Below are 27,211 nucleotides of genomic sequence, written 5' to 3'. Positions count from 1 at the left end.
TAAAACACTCAAATGATAACTAAACAACACTCATATGCCAACCTTACAGCATTTATAAGGTGACCTTTAGACACTAAGGCTGCAGTTTGACCATCATACAGCACCAACATGATGACCCCGTGCCCAAACGTACCTACATAATAAACCTGACACTCATTTATCATGATCCACAACACAGCTGCACCTATATCATGGCTCCACAACACCAAAGACTTCATGGCACCATGATATAAGGGGCACACTGTAAGCACACCATGACCCCACCAAGGACCACACCCATTTCACAACCCCACCACACCCATATCACCACCCCATCATGCACATGTTGAGACCCCATCACACCCATATCACGATCCCCATTCAAGCCCATAACATGACCCCATCACACATGACCACACCCATGTCATGACCTCAACACACTCATTGAGGTACATCAGGCCATTCCCAACCCCCAAAAAACACATCCTACCAAACCAACACCACCCAAGGAAAGAAGCAAAAAAGACAAGCAAGCCATTCATTTCAATGTCATTTTACCAGACGTTTGATCTCTACAACAACTGTCTCAACCTTAAAGTGAGCAACAATGTTTCCATGTAAGATGTGCCTAATTAAAGATAGCCACATATCTGTGCACTACATAACAGCTTTTGTTTCAACACATGTAAAATACCAAGTGATGTTTCCTTGAGAATAAGGTAAAATAAATCAATTGGTAAAATGATAAAAATAATTCATCAATGTAAGACCAGACAATGTCTGCAGGTATTCTGCAACTGGCAGACTGAATTGATGTCTGCTCACAACAAAATGGAATGGAAGTGTACGCAAGTGACTCCAAAGTCAATGGAAAAGGGATAGTGCATCCAAAATTGTTGAAGACATTATTTTCCTGTAAGTCACAAACCTGGACACTTCCGTGAACCAACTCGAATGGGTATGCAAAATAAAACAATGCTTCAAAGCCCAGATAAAAGTGAACCAGGGAGCACTTAACCTTGCTTCGACTAAAGAATTTCCAACAATCCATCATGCTGAAGTGCTCCACGACCCATTAAATGGATGACTTCTATTTACAGGCCAATTCTACATGTCGAATCCACTATATAAGAACTAGACAATCAGAAGATCAACAAAGTCAAGCACAAGCCACAGGAAAGCATTATGCAATGGCAATCTTCATTCCACAAAGCCTTCAAGCCCAGCAGCATGCCTCACTTCAGCCTAACCGATCCATCCTCACATCAATTTCACGACCATCAATCAATGCTCCATTAAACATACCTTGTCAAATATTAAGGAAAAAGCTTAAGTGTTACACTATAACGCCCCAGTTTTCTTCCAAGGCTGGATAACTCATTCACCAGATAAATCACTATCCAGCAAATGTAAATGTTAACAAAACAAACCACGCTATCTGCAGGATAGTTATTTATCTGCTGGATACCGTCTTGTCCACCTTTCAAGCAACCCGGGTGAGATCTTATTTTTTTGCAATGGCATTTTATTGTTTACAAGATTTCCTTGTTAGCATAAAATCTTCAAACTCTCACATAAAAAAACAAAATTCTACACATAGCAGGTAGCGAGGCTGAGTTGTTAGAGGCGCTAGACTTCAAGCATTCTATTCAACCACTACAGCTGTAACAGGGTTTGGTCTCTGAAGACCTGAATTTGGATCCTTGACCATGCATCTAAGATAAATATGGCCATGTTCAGTAACAGAAAATATTTGAACCCACGCTGAGGAAGGTCATTGGTAATTCCAAGTCAGGGGGGGGGGAGGGGGGAAGGTAGCTTCACAAGTCAACATTTTTCAAGGATAGTATGAAGTTTTAGAAGTATTGACTTTTGAAGTACCCTCCCCTGCCCCCCAGGGGATTTGGCTGGATAGTTCGATTCAACCGAAAAACAAAACACCTTTCATCTAGAGGGGTATGAACATTTTTTGAAACAACAAACATTGTAACAATCCACATTTGCAGGTCAAAAGGATACTTATTGCATGAGCGGCGTCCTCAGAAGTCTCAAACAAAACTGTACCACAGCCCTTGGATCTTCCACTGGATTCTGTCATAATGTCCGCACGAACCACTCTTCCTGTGTTCAACAAAAAGCCCAGTATATACATTAACAGAGTGTTCAGATTTGAGTGTCCAAAAGCCAAAACCAGCCTCAAAGGGAAATCACAACAAACAGAAACAACACAATTAACAACCATTCAGCTCTAATCTAACAGTGGGAAGATGTGTGACACTCAAGGGAACTCCCATCTAAAAGATTGGGGATGCTCATTGTCTCACTTACGAGTGTAAAATCACAGATTTTCGTCTCACTTAGGGTTTTCAGGATGAAATGCCACTATTTTTAGACATCAAGGTATCTGTTAGGGTTGCTCTCATAGAGATAACCAAAAATACTGTCATGTGCATTATGAAGGTTATCCTTTAGAGGTAAAATAAAGCTTGAACCATGTCCAGATTGGTCCAAATCCCCCCTTTCTTTCTTAACTCATCTTCATTTCAAGCCCCTGTTATGAGTATTGCTACATCCACCACAGTGATGAACAGCTGTTAGCAGTTCTTGACAGAGTTTTTAAATAATATTTTCCTTTGAGTAAAAAACTGCAATTACCTGCTCCTTTGAACTTGTCCTTTAAGTCTTGCCAGGTGTACCGCCAAGGAAGCTGTGGATATAGAATCAATCCCAAATTTTTATTGCTAAATTGCTCACTTATGTAACATACCGGTATTTGCTAAAATTTGGTTCTACAGTGAAACCCATATCAAGCGGCCACCTATCAAACGGTCACCCCTATTAGGCGGCCAGTAATCAAAGTCCTGATGAGAGCTTTTCTATTGCTTTTACCTATATTAAGTGGCCAGCCCCCCTTTAGTGGCCACTATCCATTTCCCCAAGAGTGGCCATTTAATAGGGGTTGAACTGTACTTTTTATTTGAGCTGTTTAATTGTATGCTTAATCAAAAGATGGACAGATTAAATACTACATTATAATTCCAAGAAGGTTAGAAGATAGCCTGACTTGTAAAAAAGTACACACCAAAAGCATTGTCTCGAAAAGCAAATCAAAACTTAGAAGTACCGGTACATTCAAATTTACATTTTGACAATCACTTGACAATAAACAAATAATGAAATTCCCTTTCTTTTCCACACTTTGTTATGTTGTAGAACTCATGACATCACAGAAATCTTTAATAATAAATTGCAGGCACAAACTTAATACAACTTACATTCCTCACAAACACCTGCCTTCCCGAGGTTCCGCCGTCACTATGGTGTGATGAACCGAGCCCACCAATCCCACTACTGCCCCCACCTCCTCCGCCACCGAGCCCAAGAGTGTTCCCTAGCATCCCCAATCCACCAAGTGCAGCCAGAGGATTAGCGCCAGAGGTGTCCGGCATACCAGCAGCACCACCTCCAGCAATGTTGCCCATACCCCCACCAGGAGTCAGACCACCGCCGTTACCACTCAATGCACCAAGATTGCTGGTCAACTGAGCAAGTGTACTGAGCCCTTGGAGACTCTGAAACAGTTGAAGGACAGCCATGGGGTTCATGTTACCTCCTGCTCGGCCCATGGATGTGTTGTTCATGCCCACATTGCCTAACTGCTGCATGATGGGTGCGTTGCGGTCCTTGAAAAAACAGAAAGACGATGACACACACTGACATGCAAGAGATAATTCTTGCCATGAAGACATGATCATTGCAGTTATATTACACAACTTAAGCAGTTGTGAAATTAAAGCCTGAAAAAAATTCAGGCCTGAATGGGATTCAAACCCATGACCTCTGCGATACTGGTGCCGTGCTCTACTAACTGAGCTATCACGCCAACTGGGAGCTGATCATGTTGTGAGTTCATGATATACCCATAGATGGTGAAGAATGCAAGTGAATATACATTGTATGAAAGACCATACATTTGAACTGCAGTTCAAATATATGGTCTTTCATATATTCACTTGCATAATTCTTGCCAATATGCCACTTAAAAAGAAACAAGAAATTTGTCTAAGTTGGGATCATTGCAATACTTATGGCTTCTCATCTTTAGTTTTGTCCCCATAACACTCTCACAAGCAACTGCAAGATGAGACTCAGCTTGGATTTTGTCGCATTCCTGAAGTGATGTCACATACAGTAGGTTGTTTTTTGTCATAAAAAGTGGTTGTGCAGTGCAATGGATGCAAGAAATAGGAAAAAATGGAGAGCATGTAATCAAATTTGTAAGACTGCCAGTTTAGACACCATGCCAGTAATGTTTAAGTGCATGATTTTACAGCGGTCTGCCAGTTTGAAAAAGCTGCATGGCAAAGCTTGTCATTGGGCACCTTTATATAGTTTACATAAAGATCTTCTTAATTAACTATGTACCATTAAAACCTAATCTAACTATGAAAAAAATCACATTTTGACATCAAAGATCTCAGCGTAGGAGAACATACCAGTCTGACACTCATAGCCCTGTCACTGAGAATCTGGCCATGAAACATAGCTGCATTAAATTAAGGAGATTTAACTTGCAACAACCAAGACCTTATCCCTACAACCACCTAAAAATTTAAATTTGTGATACTGTTTAAATGCATGGGGGCATATCCCAGGGGGAGTAAGGATGACATGGCAGCATATCCCAAGGGGAGTAAATATGACGAGGCAGTAAAAGTGGTCATCTCATCTCAAAGTGATCATCTCCCAGGTTTGAACCACTGTGATTCAGTTATTGAGTAAGGTCTGTACAGTATCTGTACATCATAGGTGCTCAAATCAAAGAGTTTTAGTTAGAGATCATCCACTGGACATTTTTTCGGAATGAAACAAGCCAAATGTCTAATAGTTAACTGGCAGCTCTAAGGAAGGGCAAGGCGGCAGATGAAAGACTTCAAATATGTACTATTTACTCTCAATGATTTCTTGTTGTAAGACGATACTAGCCAAGAAAGTTGATGTATACAATTCCGCCACAGGTTTCAAACAATCACACACTAGAATAATGTTTCAACAGGAAAGGATACAGACTGCATTAATGGCCTCTGTTGCTGTTTCAAATTGTACAGTGCCAAATCCTTTGGATTTATTGTCAGAGTCCAGATTGATATCTGCACGAATAACATTCCCTGCAAAACATCACATAAGATTAAAATAACACATTAAAACTAAAAGATATGGAAGATAAAGAGGAGCTTTAACAGAAGATCAAGTCCTTACCAGCTCCTCTGAATGTGTCTTTAAGTTTCTGCCAAGTTACATTGTAGTCAAGCTTTTGAAAAAAAAACATAACAAAATAATAATGGAACAACTGCAGCTATCTGAGGCATATCAGCTGTACATAAAAATGTTTGTTTTATGGCAAGATACATGTAGTCTTGAGGTAAATTCAAGCATTCTTTTTGGTTCTTTTTTGGTTGGGATTTTGCCATACAGACCACTTCCATGGAAATGGCCATAAGCCATTATTTTTTTGGTTTTTGAAAGCATGGCCTGCCTACCAAATGATAACCTACTTACTAATCAGGCTTGCTTGAGTCTTACTGGGGTTTACTGGACCTGGGTCATTTTTACAAGTATGTGCGTGTACATTTGTATCTTGTTGTGCTCAGTAAGTAAGATGTTAATATTAAACATATCCGTTATTATATGTTTAGAAAACAGTCCTAAGAAAATACGCATGCTGATTGGTTAAAAATCCTGCTTCTATAACTCGATAGAAACACAGAACTAGCACGAGCTGTTGACGTAATGATGGTGCGAGCAAAGAGAATTTACATGTACACTTTGATAATCAAAGTTAACAAGTTGTTTTCTTTTTTTGTCGTGGTGTTTTGTAAAAGAAATTGAAAACATGTTCCCCATGTTTCTATCGACATATAGAAACACTCGTGAAAGTTTGGGAGAACTCGAAAAAGCTGCATTTCTCATTCTCCCAAACTTCCACTCATGTTTCTGTAACTCGATAGAAGCATGGTACATGTTTTCTATTTCTTAAATAACTGTTACATTATAGTATACTAAAATTATAGCTACTATTATTAATAACCTTAGTATGAATTACAGATGTCAACTATAATTTATTAAGTAAATATTATTAAATTAGAAATGTTGACTATGACTGATCTGGTTTTGATTTTTTAAGTTGAAAAGACAACATGGATGAAGGAAAAGACTTAAAACAAAATTTAGACTTTTTAAATTTATTTAAAACTTACATTGCTGACAAACACTGTGCAAGACAAGGCATCAGTTCGGTAATTGATTCCCTGAGCAGCTGAAAGGTTTCCCAAGCCTAGGAGTCCACCAAGGTTTCCCAGAGGCCCAGTTCCACCCCCCAGGCCAAGATTTCCACTCCCAAGTCCACTTCCAAAAGTGTTGCCGAGTGACATGCTCCCTCCAGTAAGAGACGGAAGGTCTGATCCTTTAGAAGAAGGCCTGCTACGTCTGTCACTTTCTTCAAAACTATCCTACAAGAAAATCAAAAATCATAGCAGAGATTGTATCTTTTTGGTACAACAAAATAAGACATCATCTACATTGCCAGGCAGGAATTTCAGTCAGTTTTTTAAGTGCATTGAACAGTATTTTTCTGGGAATTTCAAAAGGAAATTGTGGACTGTGTTTTGATGGTAATGCCTTTGTAAACATATTTCTTCAATCTTGGCTGGTATGCCCCATCAGGAAATTCTGTTACCATTTGTTCACTTCTTCCATTCAACTCTCATTTATACAATTGCCTTGTGCAAATGCTTATCTTACAGTGAGGCAATTAATTTGCAGGCACCTTTCTACAGTGTAGGGAAAACCACAATGAGAATTAACCCACCTTTTTATCCAATCAGAAGTAAGACCATTTGACACCAATTGTGACTTTTTCACACATTTTCTAGTGCTTGATGTCAGCTACACTTATTTACCTTAAGTTTTGATTGGTTCATTGGAGCAAGAGAGATAACTTTGGTTTTGGTTTCTACAACACTCAACTGAAAACTGTTCTATACCAACAAGCAAACATGCACATACATGTACACCTGTACCGGTGCTGCATTGCACATCTATAGGTAAAAATAGTTGACCAACCTCTCGTATGTGGATCGTTCTCCCTTTGAATTCAGTACCATGAAGTTCTTTAATTGCTTTCTCTGCATCTTCTCTATGCCGGAATTGAACAACACTTTGGAAAAAAAAAAACAACAACATTATAATTGTATTTTATCTCAAGGACTGAACTGTCATCTATTTCATGATATATTTAACTCTGGTAAATTTATCACACTTCATCATAACCAGAATTTCCAGTTCAATACAATGGATAATGTATTGACCAGGATGGAAGTTCAGAAGTGAGCATATTCAAGTAAAGGATCTGCATTTTAAAATTATCCAGAATAAAACTACTAATATCTAAAATATTTTCTTGACATACATGTATTATTCAGAAATATTTTTCACTTTCCTGAGTAACTTTAATAATTTGTACAGAAGGTGTGCACATACCCGCATCCCTATAAAGAAACAAAAAAACATTAAAATATATTTTACATTATACTGTCATGTAGATTGTCAACACAGAGGCATGCTTAGATAAAAAGAATATGAGAATGTGACCACGTTTGCAGGGAAAATTCATAGCTTGTTAGTTGTTAAGTCATTGTTAGATAGACTGAAATAATTCCAGTCACTTCCAGCCATAAAAACTGGAGATAAGTATTAGCCTGATGGACCACTAGACTCAAATGTAGATGCTACTGTACACTGTACTTCTTCATGCTGATAAATGTACCTTTGATTTTCCTCGACTGTCTACTATGATGTCGACAAATCCCACTTCACCTGCTGTAAGAAAAAATATCAACAACACAACTTAAATTTCCAAGAGTGCAATACAATGGCAAACAAACAGGTAATAGGAATTCTATTCTGACGACATTGCATTTCATATATCTGACTGGCTGTCAGACACATGAAAAGGAATCTACACTAAATGGCTGGCTGAAGTGTTGCAGATATTGACATCACTTGCTTGGATTTGGTCAGCTTCAGTCTTCCACACTTCTCTCTTGAAGGATGAAACAACACTAAGCACACAGTAAGATTACAGATGCCTAATTTCTTATACAGAAAACTGCCTGCCCGGTGGTTGCTTCAACAGTAACACTGACAAGTATTTATTTAATTTTTCTGAAAGTGGCGGTTTTCCAAGCTTTTCTTAAATAGTCTTTAAAGAAGGTTAACAGTGTGTTGCATTAGATACATAATTTATTTACACCAGTACCCATCAAGCATACAAGATTTCAACAAACAACAGGAGACTTCTCTAAACAAAATACTTCAATCAAACAATTAGTTCTTTAAAGCTTATAAAAGGCAGCTTTTTTAAAAGCAGAAGTTCTGCAAAATTCACCAAAATAAGCTTCCACAGATTTAAGTTACCCCGCTATGATGTGTAACATGCAAATTATTTGGGACAATACAACTGAATGTAGAGCTTAAAAGCTTATAAATTTAAATTACGTACATGTAAAGTAGCTACGCTTTGCGGCAACGTCAATTTCCCTCGAATGGCGTGAAAATAGCAAAAAAGTAACAATACCTTTCTTCATGTAGTCCTTTAAATCCTGCCATCTTACTTGGTATGGAAGATTCCAAACGTAAACACGGCATTCTTTACCTCCGCTACCAGATTGTCCTCTCGAACTTGACCTCTCGTCTTGTGAAGGGTATGGAGCGAAGCGTCGACTTTCGCGTCTCAGATCCCGCTCGTATCCACCACCTCTTCTCCGCTGATCTCTATCGTCGTGATCGCTTTCCCTGCTTCCTTCTCTCTCATTTCTCGAGTCGTGATCAACGGGAGAATCATCGCGTCGGCCAGAGTACAATGCCTCCTCATGGTCCGCCATATTTCCTTGTCTCTAGAGCTTGCCTGTGTAACCGCGCTTTCTGTGCAATTTTAACTTATCTCTAGGGTAGCGTAGTTGAGTTGTTGAAAATAATTTTATAAAAAGCCGAAAGGCAACATTTTTTTTTCATTTACTTATTAAATAGAAAGTACAAGGATCCAACTTTTTTCGAAGTCAGTTATTTCAGGCTCTTTTTGCGTAGAAAGAATCTAAGATATCAGAATGTTTTTTTTTTTTTAAATTAATCCATTTTGTATTATGGGTGGGGAGGGACGATTTGTGTTTTCCGCGTGACCTACTGCGGGCTCAACCTTCTGATAGTCGCCTTGCAAAACCGAAGGAGAACGAAACAGCCTTTTATTTTGAGGGTTCTAAGACGGCTTGATTTCTTTCTTTCTGATCATGACTTGATCTGCTAAGAAATCTTCTACACGATGTCTGCGAAAGGGTTCGTTATCATGATTCTTTGTAGTGAGATTTTTTGTTATTCTAACTTAGAAGCGATGTCGAAATATTCGAGCTTCTAAAAAAATAGCTTAATTAATAATCTTCTTCTGGCGGAAACTTACGCTGGTTTCTTTCTCTACAAGGAGTGAGCTCCGAAAGTTAAGCGAAGAAAGCTTGACAAGACCCCCAGAAGAAGTGTTTGATGTCCTTGAAAAACTTGGAGAAGGGTAAGCTTGTCGCAACTTATCCGCTTACATGATGGCTGTAAATGGCGTCCAGAATTATTCGACATGAATGTTCAATATTATTAATAGCTGTGTTTCCATCGATTCCTTCATCGGCGTTAATTCTATTTTTTCTTTTTTTGAATTTCCCAAGCAACGTCTTTATCCATTATTACTGTCTTTGCGCTTGGTTCTTTTTATTGTTTTTGTTAAACAATCGCGAGGTGATTACATGCATGCATGTTTCTCAGCACTACCTACCAGCTGCAGAAGTCGGCTTCTGAAATCTTAAAGATTAGATTCTGAAACACTTCCTGTATCATTATTTTAATATCACTTACACCACTGTTTCATTTTTAAGTTCATCTGCTTATTGGTGTTTTGGTGACTTTAGTAACTGTTGATTTGTAATCAGGTCTATTCTTTTAGAATAAACGTGTGCATGTATGATCACTGTAATCTCCATCCCAGACAATAAGTAACGCTCACATCCTATTGGTCTTATATGTTGCTTTCCTGCATCAGTTCATATGGCTCCGTTTTCAAGGCAATGCACAAGGAATCAGGTCAAGTTGTCGCCATTAAACAAGTACCAGTCGATACTGATCTGCAAGAGATAATCAAGGAAATAAGTATGATGCAGCAGTGTGATAGGTAATATCTTAATTTATTATCTTACTTTGTTGTGTAGATTAGTAATAATTAGTACTCTACACAACATTAGAAAACATCGGTATGATAATACGTGTGCTGATTGGTTTAAAATCATGTTTCTATATCTGTATAGAAACACGGACCTAGCTCAAGCTGTTGGCGTAATGATGGCGTGAGCAAAGAGAATTTACAATTTGATGATCAAAGTGAACGAGGTGTTTTCTTTCTTTTGTTGTGGTGTTTTCTAAAAGGAGTAGAAAACATGCTCTCCATGTTTCTCTCGAGTTATAGAAACACTTGTGGAAGTTTGGGAGAACTTGAAATAGCTGTGGAAACCCTTGCCTGTCGGCTTGTGCTCACAGAACATTTCTTGTTCTCCCAAACTCCCACTTGTGTTTCTATAACTAAATAGAAACATGGTACAGGTTTGCTGTTTCTTAAATGATAATAATTAATCTAAATAATAATTATCTGTTAACATATTTTCAGTCACATGGGATTAGTCTAAACAGGCCATGAGACTGAATATACCCCAGCTAAAACTGGAGAATATTCAGCACCACATGTCACTGAACTGGACATTTCATGCTCTTTTTTCAGTCTTAATTGCCACATAGTAGACCTTTCTTGTTGTATTGTGATCCCGTAGGATTAGGGCTAAGATGCTGCATACTGTATATATCTCTTTTTCTGCTCTCTATCAGAAGCCCCTCCCAACAATTAGTGGTATTGTACTCTGGATCAGTTGATGTGATTTTGAGTCTTGGCCAGAGTCACTGTGCTATGTTCTTGGGCAAAACACTTTACTTTCACTAATTTACTCTTAGGAATTGACTTTCGGGAAAAATCTTTTGGGCCAACTTTGTTTTCAGATTTAGTTGCCAGCAAAAGTATTTTGGTGAAAAGCATGGAAAGTTAGTTGCCAGTGAGGGCGAAGGGGTGCGGGGTGGGTGGGGGCTGTTGGATAAAAGAGGGTTAAATTAACCTTGGGTTGGAGCTAATTCCATGGTAAAATTTCTTAACTATAGGTTTTTTTAACCTGAGCTCAGAAATAGACAAGTAGAATTTATGATAATTATTGTACTATAACCATTTTTTGTATTTTTTTTCAGTCCCTATGTTGTCAAGTATTATGGAAGTTATTTCAAGAACACTGATCTTTGGGTATAAGTATATTCTGACATGTAGTTTCCTATCCTGTCAACATAAATTGTTAAATCTGGATCAGTATTCTCATCAGTAGTTTACAACGTAATATTGCTGGAAGTTGCTCAGATATGCATAGAGAAAATCTAAAATGTCAGACGTTCCGAAGAGGTACCAAAACATAATGTAGACTGCAAGTAGTCTCTCTTTTGCTTGAAAATCCATGGGGAAGAATGCAAAGCAAGTGAGCATGGGAGCATGACATGCGAGCCACAAGTAGCCTGAGTGTCGGACTTTCGGTCTTCTGAAACCCTTGCTTCTTGTGGCTTGTGGCATTGCATGTCACGCTGGCGCGCTCACAACCACTTTATGTTCTTCCCGTGCAGAATTTCAAGCAAATGGGAGACTACTCGCAGTCTACAAAGAAGTTACTGACAAAATTTGAAGTTATTTTCTATTTTTTCTATTTTGATTTTGGATTCTTTTTGGAGTAAAAGCATTAAAGACTATTAATTCCAAATTCTAAGTTACCTTCTAATGGCTGTATGAAAACACATGTAATCCATCAGTTGAAGATATTTGTTATTCTCATTACCTGTCTGCTTGATGGTTTATTAATATTGTAATGAGATTTGAAATGTTCGTCACTTCTGGTACAAATAAAATTATTTGGGTTAATAGCTGTTTGTTATTGACTCACGTGTTTTGCCTTTTGTTCGTCAGATTGTTATGGAGTTCTGTGGTGCGGGATCTGTCTCGGACTTAATGAAAATAAGAAATAAAACTGTGAGTATATGTTTTTGACACCAAAATAATTGTTCAGTCATGTGCTCTTTCATTTGGTGTTGCACTTTAAGTAGATACCTGTCTTGTTTCATCCTACATACGAGATGGATAATAAGGATGTTTGACAATATTATTGTAAGCTTTCCTCCACTGGCAATTTTATAGAGATTGAATTTTGATTTGATTTTAGAGGGGGGAGAAAGAAAAAGTGTTCTATTTTTTCAGAGCCAGGTGGTGGGGGGGAGGGGGGGGATGAGGTGGGTTTGTTCAATCCAGAATCCAGCATCTTATCAGCTGCAGAACAATATTTGTCACTTTATGCCCGTAGGAATAAATTATTATAATTGGAAATAAATCTCTCACTTGTGTGACTTAACATATTTCACTTTTGGGCACTTTCTCCATAAATCCCTGGATGGTATTGGGCCATCTTAACGTATTCTATTCTACTGTAACTGCCATCCTAGACATGTAGTTTTGCCATCCAATTGACCATTTCATATTCCATGCGTCCTAACTGCTCTGCATTTTGTGCTGTTTTTGTTTTGTTTGCTTGCTTTCTCTAAAAATTTGATTTTCGAAAATAAATTCACTGAGTTGTTGTCTTCTGGAATGTTAGTTGATGGAGGAAGAAATAGCATGCATACTGAAATACACCCTCAAGGGTTTGGAATATCTTCATTTGAGAAGAAAAATACACAGGTTGGTTTTAATCAGTAACTGCAGTTGAACCTTCTGTTATTTGCAAACACCCCAGGAACCAGAAAAAAAATGTCCATCAAGCAAGGGTGTTTGCTTACAGGAGGTTGAGATTATTATTGTTTGTATGTGGTTGAGACTATTATTAAATGTATGCTTGATATGTGAGGTGACTGCCTGTGGAGTATGCTTGTTAGCATTGCATTGGACTTCTAGCAGCTGGCCTTTTCTCTCAGGGCCAGACGAGTGTTTCTGCATGAATACAAAATGCAAAAGAGGGGTATGGATGAAAAGTGGTTGGGACAAGACAAGAAGAATGCCTCTTGAGTGCTGAGCCCTTGTCTTGTCCCAATCCCTTCTAGTCTGAAAGATCTTGCCTCATACATGTACATGTACTCCATGCCTGATTTTGAGAGAACTTTAGACAGGCTGCCAGCAGTCGAAAACTACATTGTACTTTGCAAATGTTAAATAATACAAACCGCTGACACTACCTTCTGCTCAGCGAGACAATTCAGTTAATTATCCACCCACCCCTGGTATACTTGTGTTGGTACAGTGCTTTGTTAATAGCGGAAATCTATGTTGAGAGTTATAGTTGGACTTATCAAGATTCCAAAATGATTTAAAATTAAGCAATTTAAAGGCACTGTCGCTTGTAATTACAGGGATATCAAGGCAGGAAATATCTTGCTTAATGCCGAAGGTCATGCCAAGCTTGCAGACTTTGGAGTTGCTGGTCAGCTAACCGTAAGTGCTATAATTTGTGGAAATAGACCATACGCACTGTACCTAAGTAAATAACTGTATTAAAACAGGCTTTTGGGGGATTGCATGCAGATGCATCATTTCTATGCCTGAGGCAATCAAGGTCAGTAGACAGTTACCAATGGATTCTGAACCCAGTACTCGCTGGACTACAGCTACAATCGTGGTCAAAAGTCTTGGGATAAATTTTCACCTTTTGCACTTTTCTGCACCTGCCAGACGTGAATACAACTTCACCTGCTCAACCTCTGCCCCCCATCCCACATACAATATAATGTTGAAAATTAGTAGCTACAATTTCTCCTGATTTTCAACATTGTACTGGGTAGAGAGGGGAACAGTGGGTTGCTAAAACCTCAGTTATAAAGCACAGATAATTTGTCACATTACATATGTGTTCCAAGGACTTTTGCCAACGATTGTAGCTAAAGACTTTAATTTGTACCCCTCTAGCCTTTTGGAATATAGATTATAGTTTTCCCAGCTAGTGCAGTGTTATGTTGGAAATTTATTGCACACAGACCTTGCAGACAAACAAAAATGCATGCTGTACACAGATCACATATTAATTATGAAAAATTATATGGGACATGGGCAACTAATTTTTTTTTGTTTGTGTTGTATAGGATACAATGGCAAAAAGAAATACTGTTATAGGGACCCCATTTTGGATGGCTCCTGAAGTAATACAGGTCAGAATTAGACAGTAATATTACTTTTTTTTCTCTTCTCTTCTGTTCTGTTCTCTTCTCTTCTCGTCCCGTCTCGTCTCGTCTCGTCTCGTCTCGTCTCGTCTCGTCTCGTCTCGTCTCGTCTCGTCTCGTCTCGTCTCGTCTCGTCTCGTCTCGTCTCGTCTCGTCTCGTCTCGTCTTCCTTATTCTTTGATTTCAAGTTCTGTTATGACCATTACAGCTAAAGCAGCTAGAAATTTGCGTGTGGAGAAATTTAATCACACGTTTATAAGTTTGTCCAGGGGAATGTTATTGTCTACAATGCGTGGGTAGTCCCAAAAATTATTTCTTTTAAGTCCAAACACTCTCCTTACTTCCAGCTATATACTGTATGCTCTGCATGTTCCTCAACACCAGACAATGGGGATTTCATCTTTAACCGCCGGCAAAATCTGTCAAAATCTAACGGCGCAAAAGATCGACAGATTCCAAATTTTCCGTTAACATTTACATACTTGGCCACTTTTTAATGTACACTATAATAATCTTTGCATCCAATTTTACTTTTCAGGAAATAGGTTATGATTGTCTGGCAGATATCTGGTCGTTAGGAATCACTGCAATAGAAATGGCTGAAGGAAAGCCACCTTATGCTGACATACACCCCATGAGGGTCAGTATAAACTTGGCTACTCAAGCTCAAACTATGAATTCTTCTAGTAATTTATAATCGTTCTTTTGCTTTAAGTTCTGAGAATTTAGTGATAAATCAAGGCAATATTCACCAGCGTTTATTTATAGTAAGCTAGGCATCAATTTCTGCGCCATTTAATTCTGTCATTTTGACCAACATTTCTGAACTGTGATGTCCTCTTATATAATAAAAATGTTGGTGCAAGTTTTGTAAATTAAAAAGGAAACTTTAACATCTGTCTCTGTTTGCAAAGGTCAATCTTTAAATACTTTAGTTTCAAAATTTTCCGTGATGTCACACTTAATATCAGTTTGTACCTCCATGTCAGTCTGTCTGTGCTCTCATTTGCTGTGGTAAAAAAAAATCATTTTTTGTTGGATTCACATTGATTTCTTTCAGCAGGATATATTCTCTTTTTCTTAAGGATGTTATTAATATCATAAGCTTATATTTTGAATAACTTTACCCTCATATTGGCATAGATTTTAAAAGATGTTGTTAAAAATGCCAGCATTGATTTCCTGCAGTAAGCTTTTATCTGCTACTTCTGTTACAGGCGATATTTATGATTCCAACAAAACCACCTCCCACCTTTAAAGATGCTGACAGATGGAGTAAAGAATTCTTAGACTTTGTAAGCAAATGTCTTGTAAAAAATCCAGAGGATAGAGCGACTGCCACGCAGTTATTACAGGTAAGTTTACTCAGGAAAAAACTTACTGTAGTCATTTGAACAAAGTCGAAAAGAATTGCAACCTATAGGACATTTCCAAGTTGTCTTTTGCCTTTGTGTGAAGACAAGTCTTCATGTGGAATCATTCATATGAAAATGAGTTCTGCTTACAGGTTTATTTTCATGCAAATTAAACTCATTTTCATATGAAAGGTTTTGCACATAGACTCGTTTTGAAACAGAGGCACAAGGTAACTCAGAAATAGCCTGTTACTTAGTATATCCAAATTCACGAATGAATAACTAGGTGGGAGCAGATATTTATGGTATTTCGTATTGTGCTGAGTTGTATTACAAGATTGGAACCAAAACATTTAAAAGTACATACCAACTTGAAAAAAAAATAAAAAAATAAACAAAGATGGTACATGTAGGCAGTCAAAGGTAATGAACAAACTTTCTTGAAAGCACTTTGTAGCATGGTGAGTACAATGATTAAAAGTGTTACTATCTGAATGACTTTTTTTCTGTTACAGCATTCGTTTATCCAGGAAGCAAAGTCTGTCAGTATACTCAATAACATGATCCAAGAAGCGCTGAATATTATGGAAGAAGAAAGTGCGCGAGAGGAAAACGAGGTACGATACAATCTAATCCCCCGTGTTATAAGCCCTCTGGCCCCTGCCCCCCCCCCCCCCACCCCATCTCCCCCTATCCTGTCCCTGTGGTTAACCCCTCAAAGCCCCCTCTGAAGTTGGTAAGTTCAGAGACTAGCCAGGAAGACAAGGTACGATGTGATCTAATCCCCCGTGTTTTAAGCCCCCTGTTCCATGTTCCCCCCACCCCCATTCTATCCTTGTAGTTAACCTCTCATAGCCCCATCTTAAGTTATTAAGTTCCGACACCAGTTAGCCCGGTTATAGTGAACACTGATGTTAGCTGCTTTTAATGCGCTGTTACTGAGGTATTTTATCGTCTGGGGCTTACAGTTGAGCTTAGCATAAACACTTCTATACATAGGCTTGATGTTACACTATGCGTGACAAAGATTCACTTTCTTTTAACTTTCCTTGTAGCAAAAGGTGGTGCTAAGGTGCACTGATACAGCTGTGTCGAAAAAGTTTTTCACACAAGCGTAAAAGCGAACGCGACAATGCCGATTGGTACTATGGGTAGCAATAGTTCGGCGTTGCTTGATTGAGGTTCACGGTGTTTCAGCAAGAAGGAAAAACAACGCGTGAATACACGTGTTTGTGCTGATTCCTTCTGTCACGCTGAAACACTTTAAGCTTCAATCAAGCAACGTGAACCACTGTTTTCCCTAATACCCCTCGACAATGTCGTGTGAGCTTTTACCCCTGGTTTTGGGCAACCATAAATACCATTTGGAATTAAATAGGAGAAGTCTCTTATTTTTCTCAGATTAAGTCGAGTAGGGAGGACGTGCGTTGGACGAGGATACGTTTTGCATGACTTGAACGTCCTTTCGTGCTCGTGTGCTTGCGTGTTCAGGTGTTTGTGTGCTCGTGTGCTCGTGTTCTCGTGTGCTCGCGTGCTCGTGTGCTAGCGCGCTCTCGTGAGAAACTGAGAAAACCCTGAGAAAAATAAGGGAGTACGCGTAAACTACTGGTTGATCAAAGAAGAGAGTGTTCGCGGTATGTCAAACACTTTTCTTCCTCGCCACAGGAGGAAGCGGAGGAAGTCGATGATCATATCGACTCGGGGACAATTGTGAAGGTTGGCGATGGTAATGATAACACGATGATAGTAAACACAGCGTCCAGTGTGCAGAGTCAAGATACGATGATCGTGAACAGTGAGGCAGGTACACTGTTGGAATCTGATCTGGGAACAATGGTGATTAATTCTGATGAAGACGAGGACGCCACGATGAAAAGTAAGCTTTGAAGGAATATTTGGAAACCGGTCGTTTTAGCTGACCCCAAGTCGATTAGCCCCTAACCGTGCAGCCCCCAACCAGAAGTCGAAAACACTGTCTATTTCTCGTTCTTTAAGCGTGAATGGGGGCTAATCGACTTCTGGTTGGGGGCTAACTGCTAATTGACTTGGAGGCTAAACGACTGGTAACCGAATGTTTGGCTTCGCAAACGAAGATTTCAATAATGAGTTATTACTTTGGAAAGAAGAACCTGCGGCTCGTGTCTACATATACTTTCGAATTTCCGTTCATTTTCCTGTGTTTATATCGGTCTATGTAACCAGTAAAGCCTTCAGCAGTCCACAGCTTGGGAAAAATATTAGGGTATTTAAAAAACCACGACGGCGACGCCGAAGACAACAGCGAGGAAAAAGTGAATGTATACTTTACATACGAATCTCTCCATACTCTAAAGTCATTAAACTTTTTTTCGTCGTGAAAACTACATGTTTCTCGAAACTGAATACGAACACAAAGTTAAATTCGAAACAAATTTAAAAAATTCGCCGTCGTGGTTCACATTCTACAGACAACGCAGAATTTGGTCATTTCACGTTGTTGTTTTGCAGTTGACAGCAAAGAAATGTACTCAAGAATTATAACGCACGTGCACAGCCATTGTTCTGGCCCCGGTTGTTCGAAGGCTGGATAATGCTATCCACCGGATAAATCGCTATCCAGTGAATCAGTGTTGAGGAAACAAACCACGCTATCCACTGGATAGTGATTTATCCGGTGGACAGCTTTCGAACAACCCAGGTCTGTTCATTAAACCTTTTCTTTAACGATGTTCTCCTTTCTGTTTTGATTTTCCCTAAGCTTCCTAGGAGATCGTTCTTACGGGCCTCGGGCCGCGGGCCGCGGGCCGCGGGACACGGGTTGAACTGTTTTGTAACCTCCACATTCAGGAGCCCTGGCCCTCTCTCCCACGCACAGCTGCAGTGACAGTCCCAGTAACGTAGCTTTCTTTTATTTCAAAGGATTGGACAGCGATGCTAAACAGAACTATCGTCCTTCATTTATGGATCACTTTGACAGAATATTTGAAGCAGGAGGACGGGGAAGCGACTCCGGTGCCAACGGTTCGTCTGGGGAGGACTCCGGGGGACTACTGAGGGGGGCAAAACCTGAAGATCCGTTTAAACTCAAGAAGGCAGGCCCCCCTGACTTTGAATTTGTAAGTAACAAATGATTGATGTTCCAAAGATACGAGACAGGGGCGGGGGGGATCATTGTCATTGTCTACAGTCAAGGCGGGGGTACACGCGGGAATGTAAAGGGGAATGTGGTGTTCAATTCCCTCTCCTACTCAAACGATCCCAGAAAACCAAGCGCTCAAAAGTGGTGCCCAGTCTCTAAGGGATTTTACAATTTACGTTGTACATGCAGTGTGAGAAGTACATTCTCAAGGCATTTGTGAAAACTGTGAAGTGTTATGACCTTGACTTCAATGTTGATCAAAAAGTCATCAGTTATTCTTTTTTTACCTGGCAGTTACGGTCACTGCCATGCGAGGAATTACAAAGCCGAATGCAGACACTGGACATGGAAATGGAGAAAGAAATTGAAGGACTCAGAGCGCGATACCAGGCCAAGAGACAACCTATTCTTGATGCGATGGAGGCGAAGAAGAAGAGACAACAGAACTTTTAGTGAAGTTAATCAAGCTTGGTGAAGGTTTCAACGCTTAATGCACTCCACAGGGTATGAAATGTTGCCTCTGTTCGCATGACAGTGGTAAATGTTTCCTCTGTTCGCGTGAAAACGTTGATGATAAGTTAAAATACATTCCAGAATGCTTCGAGTTGATAGAAATCCTGTTCCGGATACTCCCGCGAGAACTTAAGCTCAAATGGTGAGAATTAGGGCTATATTGAGGCTGTTTGCAAAATTTCTGTGCAAACGAAACCCCGCTAACATCAACTGAACACAATAACCCGCATGTATGCATTGCGGTCCTATGTAGAAATTCGCGAGGCAATTCGGGACAACTTTATTGCTAGTGTCTTTCCTTTTTCCGCCTCTTTCCTGATCAAGGCAGAGGGGAGGAGAGGGTGAGGAGGAAATTCTGGACATAGGGCAGGTTTGAAGACTGCACTGAATATCTTGATAGAGAGTTTTATTCACCACCATTTATTTTGCGGTACCCTAAGATACAACATTAAACAGGAACTTAACTTGATATTTAAGCAAATCTCCCAACTAGAAGTGTACAAAATGTATAGAGGCCAAAGAGGAGAATTCGCATGTTGAGCATGGAGGTTGAAAATGGCCAACAGACGGTTTTGCGAGATGCCATTTTGATATACATTTTGTAAAAGGAAATGTAATCAAATTGACTCAAGCTTACGGCGGTTGAATACAAATGTAGTTGTTTTGGTTGTGTTATTCCCACAGGACGGACTTTCTGACTGAATGACTGACTGACTGACTGATTGTCTGTCTGTCTGTGTCTGTCTGACTGACTGACTGACTCACTGACTGACGAACTGACAGACTGACTGTCTGACAGACGGACGGACTGACAGATAAAATGACGAACAGACTGCAAGAGTGACTGATTGACAGACGGACGGCCGTAAAGTGTGGCTGACTGACTTGCTAACTGACTGACGGACGGACGGACTGACTGACTGACTGACGAACTGACTGATTGATTGATTGAGTTTAACTTAAGCCAGCAAACTATCGATATAAACAAGAAAAACAAATTAATATTACAAGCAACACTGACCGCGTGAAGGCACGCATCCCCGTCCGATGGCCATTTTTATAGGAATAAGAACTTATTTATTAAGAGTCTATTATTTTGTAAGATGCATTCATTCACGTTGGAAAATGGCGTATAAGTTGATGAACTACTGTATCGAAGATTGCTTGTGATTTCAAGATGATATAGAGGCTGACAAATTCGCAGCGTAGTGAGTACGATGCGTGAGCTAACAAACAAATATACCAGAGGGTTAGTTTTTATAGAAATTGACTGAAAATTATCAGTGCCAATTATTTAAACGAAGCTTAAGATACTGCTTATAAAAGCTGAGCTCAATAGAACCAGGCATATCCCCCCGGGGGGAGGGGACATGGGTGCTCGCTGTACCGTTCAGGGGTCAGAAGGCGGTTTTGGTGCCTTTAACGGTGGTCGGCCTCAAAAGTTTCACAGCAGGAGTTTTTGCGGTAACTTGTAGGGTAATGAGCCGAAAAAATATGACACGAGATAATGTGTTGCTTTAGAATTTGGTACCCCATTGGGGTGAAAACAATTTCAAGCCACGCCCACAAAACAGGTTCTTGGTATCTCTTAGGGATACTTGACAAAAATTCCGACAAGCACCCCAATTCTTTTTATGTGGGAGTCCCCCCCCCCCCCCGGGGGTGGGGAAATGACCTTTATATCTACAAGTTGTTTTATTATCTCTGTTGTTTTTCTGCCTTATTATTTTGAGATTTGGTGCGATTTCAAGATACTTTTGTACATTGTAAAAATGACTTTCATTTGTACGTCATAGCCCCTTTAAATATATACTAGGTCTTTTTTAAGATTTTGTAGCATGAAACACGCTTTGGTTTGTCGGCGTTGGAAATAAGCTTTATTGCTTGGTGAATCGCCTGACAAAACCTTGCGGGCATAAGCAAAGAACCTAACGCGGCCCAGATTGCTAGAATATTTTTAAATTGGGTTTGAACAAAAAGTTCGGTATCCCAGGTCTGGCCCTCTCTCTGTCACGCAACGTCGGCAGAAAGGCTCCCTCTCTACCGACGTTGCGTGACAGAGAGAGGGCCATAAACTGGACTAGAAGTTCTGCTATAAAAGGGTTGTTTTCCTCCATATTTCACATCTTCTTGCACAAAATTCAAATTTAAACTTTTACAGTAATGGCTTCAGAATCACTTGAAACCATTATTATATTATTGTCAAAAAAATGATATTTCCTAATGTTTTAACACAATATTGGTTATCTTAAACACATTTCATAGGAACTTTCGAAGAAAATACGGAGGTTATCTTTCAGGTGTTTATTCTTTTACAGTTGATATACAACTGGGCGTAAAAATGGCAAGGCCGGATCTCTTTTATATCAGAACTTCATGTTGGATTGTGTAAATATTTGCTACTGTAATGTTAAAAATTCACGGTTTATTAAAGCACGTTTCTCCTCTTTGTAACGAAATTTTTCCCCGAGAGCAAAATAAAAAAATGATAATTGAAATAACTAAATTAAGCGATGATGAGATTTGTTAATTATACAGGTACAACAATTATTTGCAGTTCTACAAGTAATAACTTGGAAGAAGACAAAATAAAATTTTCGCTATCAATGCGTCTACAGTATCCATTTATTTGCTTCTCTACTATGGGTTTGGGAGAATTTTGCGAAGTTGTTCCCATGTTACTGTGTCGCCGAGAGTAAAAAAAATGTTTTTCAAGACAGTCGACTCGAAGATTAATTTTGTTAAAGAAAATTTTACATGTAAAAATTCCTTGTCCAAGTGAAAGAAAGGTGGCGGAAAATAAATTAGATTTAGGCCCGGTCCACGCTACGCCGAGGAATTAGAAAACGCAGCTTTATTTCTGCGGTTAGGCCTACGGTCCACACTGTAATCTCACGAAAACAGAGTTTTTCGGAAACGCCGGCTTTTAGTTTCCGTGTGGATAGAAAACGTTTTGAAAACGGGCCTTGTTTTGAAAACAATGACGTCACGGTAATCATGTGATCTCCCTGCGCGAGTTTTTCTCAAACACAAATCATTAACGACTGGTGATTTATTTACGTTTCAAAGTAAAAACGCCGTTTTCATATTTCTCCAGCGTAGTGTGGACTGGGCCTCGGTCTCTCTTAAAGCGTTATAAAATAAAACCGCCGAATAGCCAGTAAGATTTCGTTTAACGACCATATGATAGTACAAGCTAGAAAGCTTTGATTTGCAGGTAATATTTCCTTTCTAAAAAAGGTCAAGGTAAAAAAGTTAAGTCTACAGCGAGCCAAGCGCGCGACTAGGAGTATTTCTACGTCTCCATGGATACTGCATACTGGTAAATACAGGGATTATCAATTAAGTCACGTATAACCAAAATCGATCTGACCAATCACAAATGGCGTAGGTAGTGAAGTTGGCGCGAAGCGCGGGAAAACGAGAGCAAGCCGCAATCACGATTGACATTGGTTCAATTAGTTTAGAAAGTTATTGAGCACAGAAAGGCATACGAGGTTTTTTTACCATTTACACTAAATGCAAACGGAAATGGTAAGAAGACCTTTGTAAAAAAAAAAAGCTTAGATTGGGTGGGCCTGAAAGATACTAAGATAAGTCATCATTCATTACTTCGAGTGTTTGTTGCGGTTTTCAACACCAACACATGCAGAAAATGACAGACAGCTTTTAGAGTTTCACACATTCAATTTTTTATTGCTACTAAATGCTCACACATGTGCACTGGTATGTCTCAGTATCTGAAAGTAATGATCACCCTGAAAAATGCTGGTACAAAATGGAAAATGAAATCGTTTTAGGGCTGACTTAGCCGATACTGTTACAATCATTATTGATAAGTTTTGTTTCGCCGTTGACATTTTCATACCGAAGGTCGGCATGGACACACATGTATCTTACACATCAATAAAGCTGAATCCATCAATCAACGAACCATCCATTCATCCATCCATCCATCCATCCATCCATCCATCAATCAACCAAAACTTAATTAACGTGTCAGTCTTCCCTAGCCGAGAAGAAACACCCCTACACTAATTGGGGACACAGTGACCCCAAACGTTTCTTCGAGCCTTCAATGGTATTTAAAATTGCAAATTGCAAATCAGATTGCAAATTGCAGTCAGCTTTTTCCCCACGGGGCCTCATCTGCAGGAAGTCCTACCAAGGATAGAGAAAAATCGAATATTTTCTTTTTGGAAAAACGGCAAAAACCACGGCAACATGCTATAAGCGTGGTGGGATCTCATGCCCCATCAAAAGTGTTTCAATTGTTTGTACTTCTTTTTTTTTTATACTCGCAAATAGAATGTGACGATGATAACGATGATGATGATGATGATGATAGTGATGTTGGTGGTGGTAGAACGAAGATCTGTGGGAAAACAAGAACACTCTAGCTACATGTAGCTAGTAATTAAAGAAAAAAAGTGACGATGTAAACAGTGAAACGTATTCAGTTTTTCCTTCAAAAATTAAGCCCGAAAGAGACATTTTTACATCAAGTGTTATATAACTCACTTGCAGTCGCCAATTAATTTCGTCGGAGTCATCCTTTGCTGTAACCATGACAACCGCCAGGGTAGCCAAAATGAGGAAAAGCAACTTGGAATCCATAGCGAAGCTCTTTCTAGAAAACTTGGTCAGAAAAGGAAGTATGTCTTCAGCGTGAAGGTGAATTTATCAAAATTAGATAAGTTAAGTATCAATGTGAAATAAGAAGCGCCCAGGATCCATCAGCACACGCCACGATTTAGCTTTAATTTTCATTGGTCAAATCATGTGTAATGAGCCCAAATTAGAAACATACGATTATAAAATCTTTCTTTTATACGGCTTTAAGTCTTGTTCTGCGTTTAACAGTATTTCTTTTGAGTTTATTTATTTCTGGCAAGGCTTTACCAGATACTCCAGATTCACGAACCTGTTCAACGCGTATGAAAAACCCACTAAGACTTTTCTCTTCTCGCGTGTTTCCCTCTTCGCTCATGCCTTGCGCGCGCGCGTCCCGCAAGCTTTCAAGCGTATCTCTCATGCACCTAGAAAACAACGAGCCCGGCGAATACCATTGATAATTTATACACCAAATTGTAACCTTGTGGTTCAACTGTATGGCTGATTAATGTGAGAAGAGCACATTCCAATTTTCGAGGACACCAATTTGTCTAATCTATGCTTCAATCAGTTCCGATTGAGGTACTTTTCCAGTTTGTAGAATTGGATGTCTTATGCCATCATGAAAACAAGTATGATCACAATAACCTGAGTTTTGATGACAATGCAAAAATCTTCCATTTCTTTACTTTTTAAAAGAGCTTTCTAGTCTCGACTCAACCATTGTTTGAAAAGAAAGAAAGAGCTTAATTTATGCGTGTCGAAATTACAATGCGTATGCAGGAATTGCTTTGGTACTTCACTGTAGTCCATAACTTGCATATTTACAGTGTAATAAGTTTTGCCTACCAGATACCAGATGGAAATCAGGGAAAATGATTTTGCGGGAAAGGTTTTGTTCTCTTGAAAAACGCATTTTTAATATGCTGCCAGACCTTTTTGACATGTCACCCGCGGTACACTTTTATAGTTATCCTGTGAATATTTTATCGAGAAAAGTCGCTCCTCGGCTGGTCAAAGAATCAACTTGCTTAAAATTATTCATCTAGAAATTTGAGCACGCTCGTATACTTTGTGATGAGTTTTTATTATGTCAACGTTAAGATAATTATCACATCAAATGATCAGCCAGATTCATCACTGCCTGCAACCGACTGAGGCGTTTTCATTCAAGCTGGTAAAAAAGGGAAAGCCGGCTCAAAAGTTACAGTATTCCGTAAGAAAAAATGCAAAGACAGACTTACATTGCGCTGCTCAAGATGCGAAGCTACTGATGAAAAGCTATGTTTATACGGTGAGACAACTTAACCAACAGGGAAAATTTTCTCTTACCTGATAAGAGCAAGTTCCTTCCACCTCTGATGTGCTCAAGAAACTGCTTGTTTGTGAAACCATTCCTCAGTTAACCTACAAAACTCGTGCAATGCGCCAACCAATCACAGCAAAGGTATTGTGTAGTTGACCAATCAGAGGTTTTTACTACAAGATATTTTCCCGCGCTTGGAAACAAAACATTGTATGTGAGATGGCTTTTCCCGCGTTATAATTAGGAGCTCAAATGTTTATCACAATAAAATACCAGGAAATATTTCAGCCGAACTTCTGTGGTAATACCAGCAGAATGGTTTCGGTCAGCTGGCCAGAATGATTGACCAGTTATTCCAGTCACTAGATTTAGCTTCAACTTAGAACTCCACAGCAGGGCTTTTAATTAACAAAAATTATTTTTATTTAATTTATTTTCGGTGTTAATTAGCTTGTACTGTATGACTTGTATATGATTTCCCATCGGGACAATCGGAACTTTCACTCCTTAGTTTGACGCCGACCAGTTTACTCGAAGCTATTTTTCCTTGTTATAATTATGGTTTATTCTCTGGCTTGTTACGAATTTTATTAAGTTTTTCACTGCTTCTCCCTCTCTTGTAACTCGTAATCAGCGGGTTTCATTTCCTCATGAATAAACTCGATTACTGCTGGCGGCTTGTTATATTATTTGTGCCCTTTTATACTAATAATGTAAATGTTTTTATTCCGCTGAGTGAAACGAGAGAAAATAGAAGAGACATTTTGACGCTTCTGAAAAGGTCCATTGTAATTGTTTGTCCCGCATTACAACCCGCTAAAAAACAGTATGTCCCGCTAGATGAAAATTATTTTCAATTACAATCAGATGAAATAAATTAAGGCATGAGCGCGCTTATTAGCTCAGCTATCCGCGGGCATGTTACAATTGTAATTTTAATTTGATAGCAAATAAAATGTATGTATGTATATGTATGTATGTATGTTTGTCGGGGCATGGACAGAATTAATTTTTGTGCCTTAAAAAGTACAAATTTCATGCAAATTGGATCAACAAAACCAAAAAAGTACTCGGCGGGGTTTGTGATATAATCCTGTGCTAAATCTGCCCCAATTTTCAATAGCTCTAGTTAAATGTACGTTTCGTCTTAGTTTATTACACAACTGTAAAACAAGTGGCTTGGTTTTAATTCGTGATCACAGATCGAACGCCTACAAGTTAATTCTCTCATTACAATAACAATACCTTAGATGAAACGACTTACTTAATCCCCTTTATTTCCTGTGGGATCTACTGAGTCTAAGGCAACAACAATTCCTCTCTATTTATCCCAATTTTGCGCAGCATGTTGTGCCTCACCCGAAGTCAGTTTTACCTCACTGAGCTAAGCCATGACAGTTCGGCATCTCGTGGTTTTGGGCCGACCATGTAGGTTTCCTTTTGTTAGTGGTGCTCAACGCAAGACAAATCTTAGGATTAACAGCCTGATCCATGCTAAGTACTTGGCCCAGCCATCGGATTAATGATATATTAAAAATAGTTCTGTTGTTTCCTTTTTGAATAATTATGACCATTTATGAACCTCTTGTAAGATAATTACTACTTTGATTTATAAATCTTGAATAACCACCAATCCAGGCAAGTTGTCAAACTCCAACTTTATAGCAGAACCAACTACTATAGTCTTAAGTCTCGTTCATTTTACAAATATTGTGGGGAAATCTTTGTTTACAATATTCTTCCCATTTGCACGGCGATTCAATATCGATCATTATCGATTACTCCAAAATAAGTTAGGATTCCTTGCCACGGTTATATGTGCAATATAATAACCTCGACGAGCCTATGTATTGAAGAACGCTCCGTTTTGACAGAAAATAACTTTAGGGTTTGGCAAAGAATAGAGGTTTTGGGGCTCAATACATTCTCGTTCCAGAGCCCACTCCTCTCTTGGAA

At 39.1% G+C, this 27,211-nt stretch overlaps 3 protein-coding genes across 4 annotated transcripts; 1 reads left to right on the top strand and 2 right to left on the bottom strand.

The window, feature by feature from the left end:
- Positions 1-516: 516 nt before the first annotated feature.
- LOC110048904 (myelin expression factor 2-like) lies at positions 517-8,970 on the bottom strand. The gene is made up of 12 exons (XM_089270528.1): positions 8,615-8,970; positions 7,805-7,857; positions 7,519-7,526; positions 7,102-7,195; positions 6,237-6,488; positions 5,239-5,290; positions 5,046-5,147; positions 4,476-4,525; positions 3,255-3,662; positions 2,635-2,686; positions 1,999-2,100; positions 517-1,284 (listed from the first exon to the last, which is right to left on the bottom strand). Exons 1-12 carry the CDS (start codon positions 8,919-8,921, stop codon positions 1,220-1,222), a joined length of 1,545 nt encoding a protein of 514 aa, XP_089126654.1. The 5' UTR covers positions 8,922-8,970; the 3' UTR covers positions 517-1,219.
- Positions 8,971-9,154: 184 nt separating this feature from the next.
- On the top strand, positions 9,155-21,946 carry LOC110048871 (serine/threonine-protein kinase 3-like). Its single transcript, XM_089270527.1, has 14 exons — positions 9,155-9,369; positions 9,512-9,595; positions 10,118-10,246; positions 11,359-11,410; positions 12,116-12,178; positions 12,798-12,880; positions 13,546-13,627; positions 14,272-14,337; positions 14,888-14,989; positions 15,567-15,704; positions 16,220-16,321; positions 17,370-17,580; positions 18,603-18,799; positions 19,117-21,946. Exons 1-14 carry the CDS (start codon positions 9,356-9,358, stop codon positions 19,273-19,275), a joined length of 1,482 nt encoding a protein of 493 aa, XP_089126653.1. The 5' UTR covers positions 9,155-9,355; the 3' UTR covers positions 19,276-21,946.
- Positions 21,947-23,002: 1,056 nt separating this feature from the next.
- On the bottom strand, positions 23,003-25,439 carry LOC149105742 (uncharacterized). Of its 2 annotated transcripts, none has more exons than XM_089271514.1 (3): positions 25,282-25,438; positions 23,857-23,973; positions 23,003-23,496 (listed from the first exon to the last, which is right to left on the bottom strand). In XM_089271514.1, the coding sequence occupies exons 1-3, from the start codon at positions 25,342-25,344 to the stop codon at positions 23,365-23,367; spliced, it is 312 nt and encodes a 103-aa protein (XP_089127640.1). In that variant the 5' UTR covers positions 25,345-25,438; the 3' UTR covers positions 23,003-23,364. The 2 variants fall into 2 exon arrangements, with proteins under 2 accessions (XP_089127640.1, XP_089127641.1); XM_089271515.1 differs by lacking the exon at positions 23,003-23,496 and adding an exon at positions 23,524-23,710 and having other exon boundaries at positions 25,282-25,439.
- Between the last annotated feature and the right edge of the window lie 1,772 nt (positions 25,440-27,211).

The sequence above is a fragment of the Orbicella faveolata genome, unplaced genomic scaffold (assembly GCF_042242905.1).
Source record: "Orbicella faveolata isolate gen_17 unplaced genomic scaffold, um_ofav_v1 contig_34, whole genome shotgun sequence".
NCBI lineage: Eukaryota > Metazoa > Cnidaria > Anthozoa > Scleractinia > Merulinidae > Orbicella > Orbicella faveolata.
The sequence above is the reverse complement of the archived record's forward strand: the minus strand, read 5'-3'. Positions and strand labels throughout refer to the sequence as shown.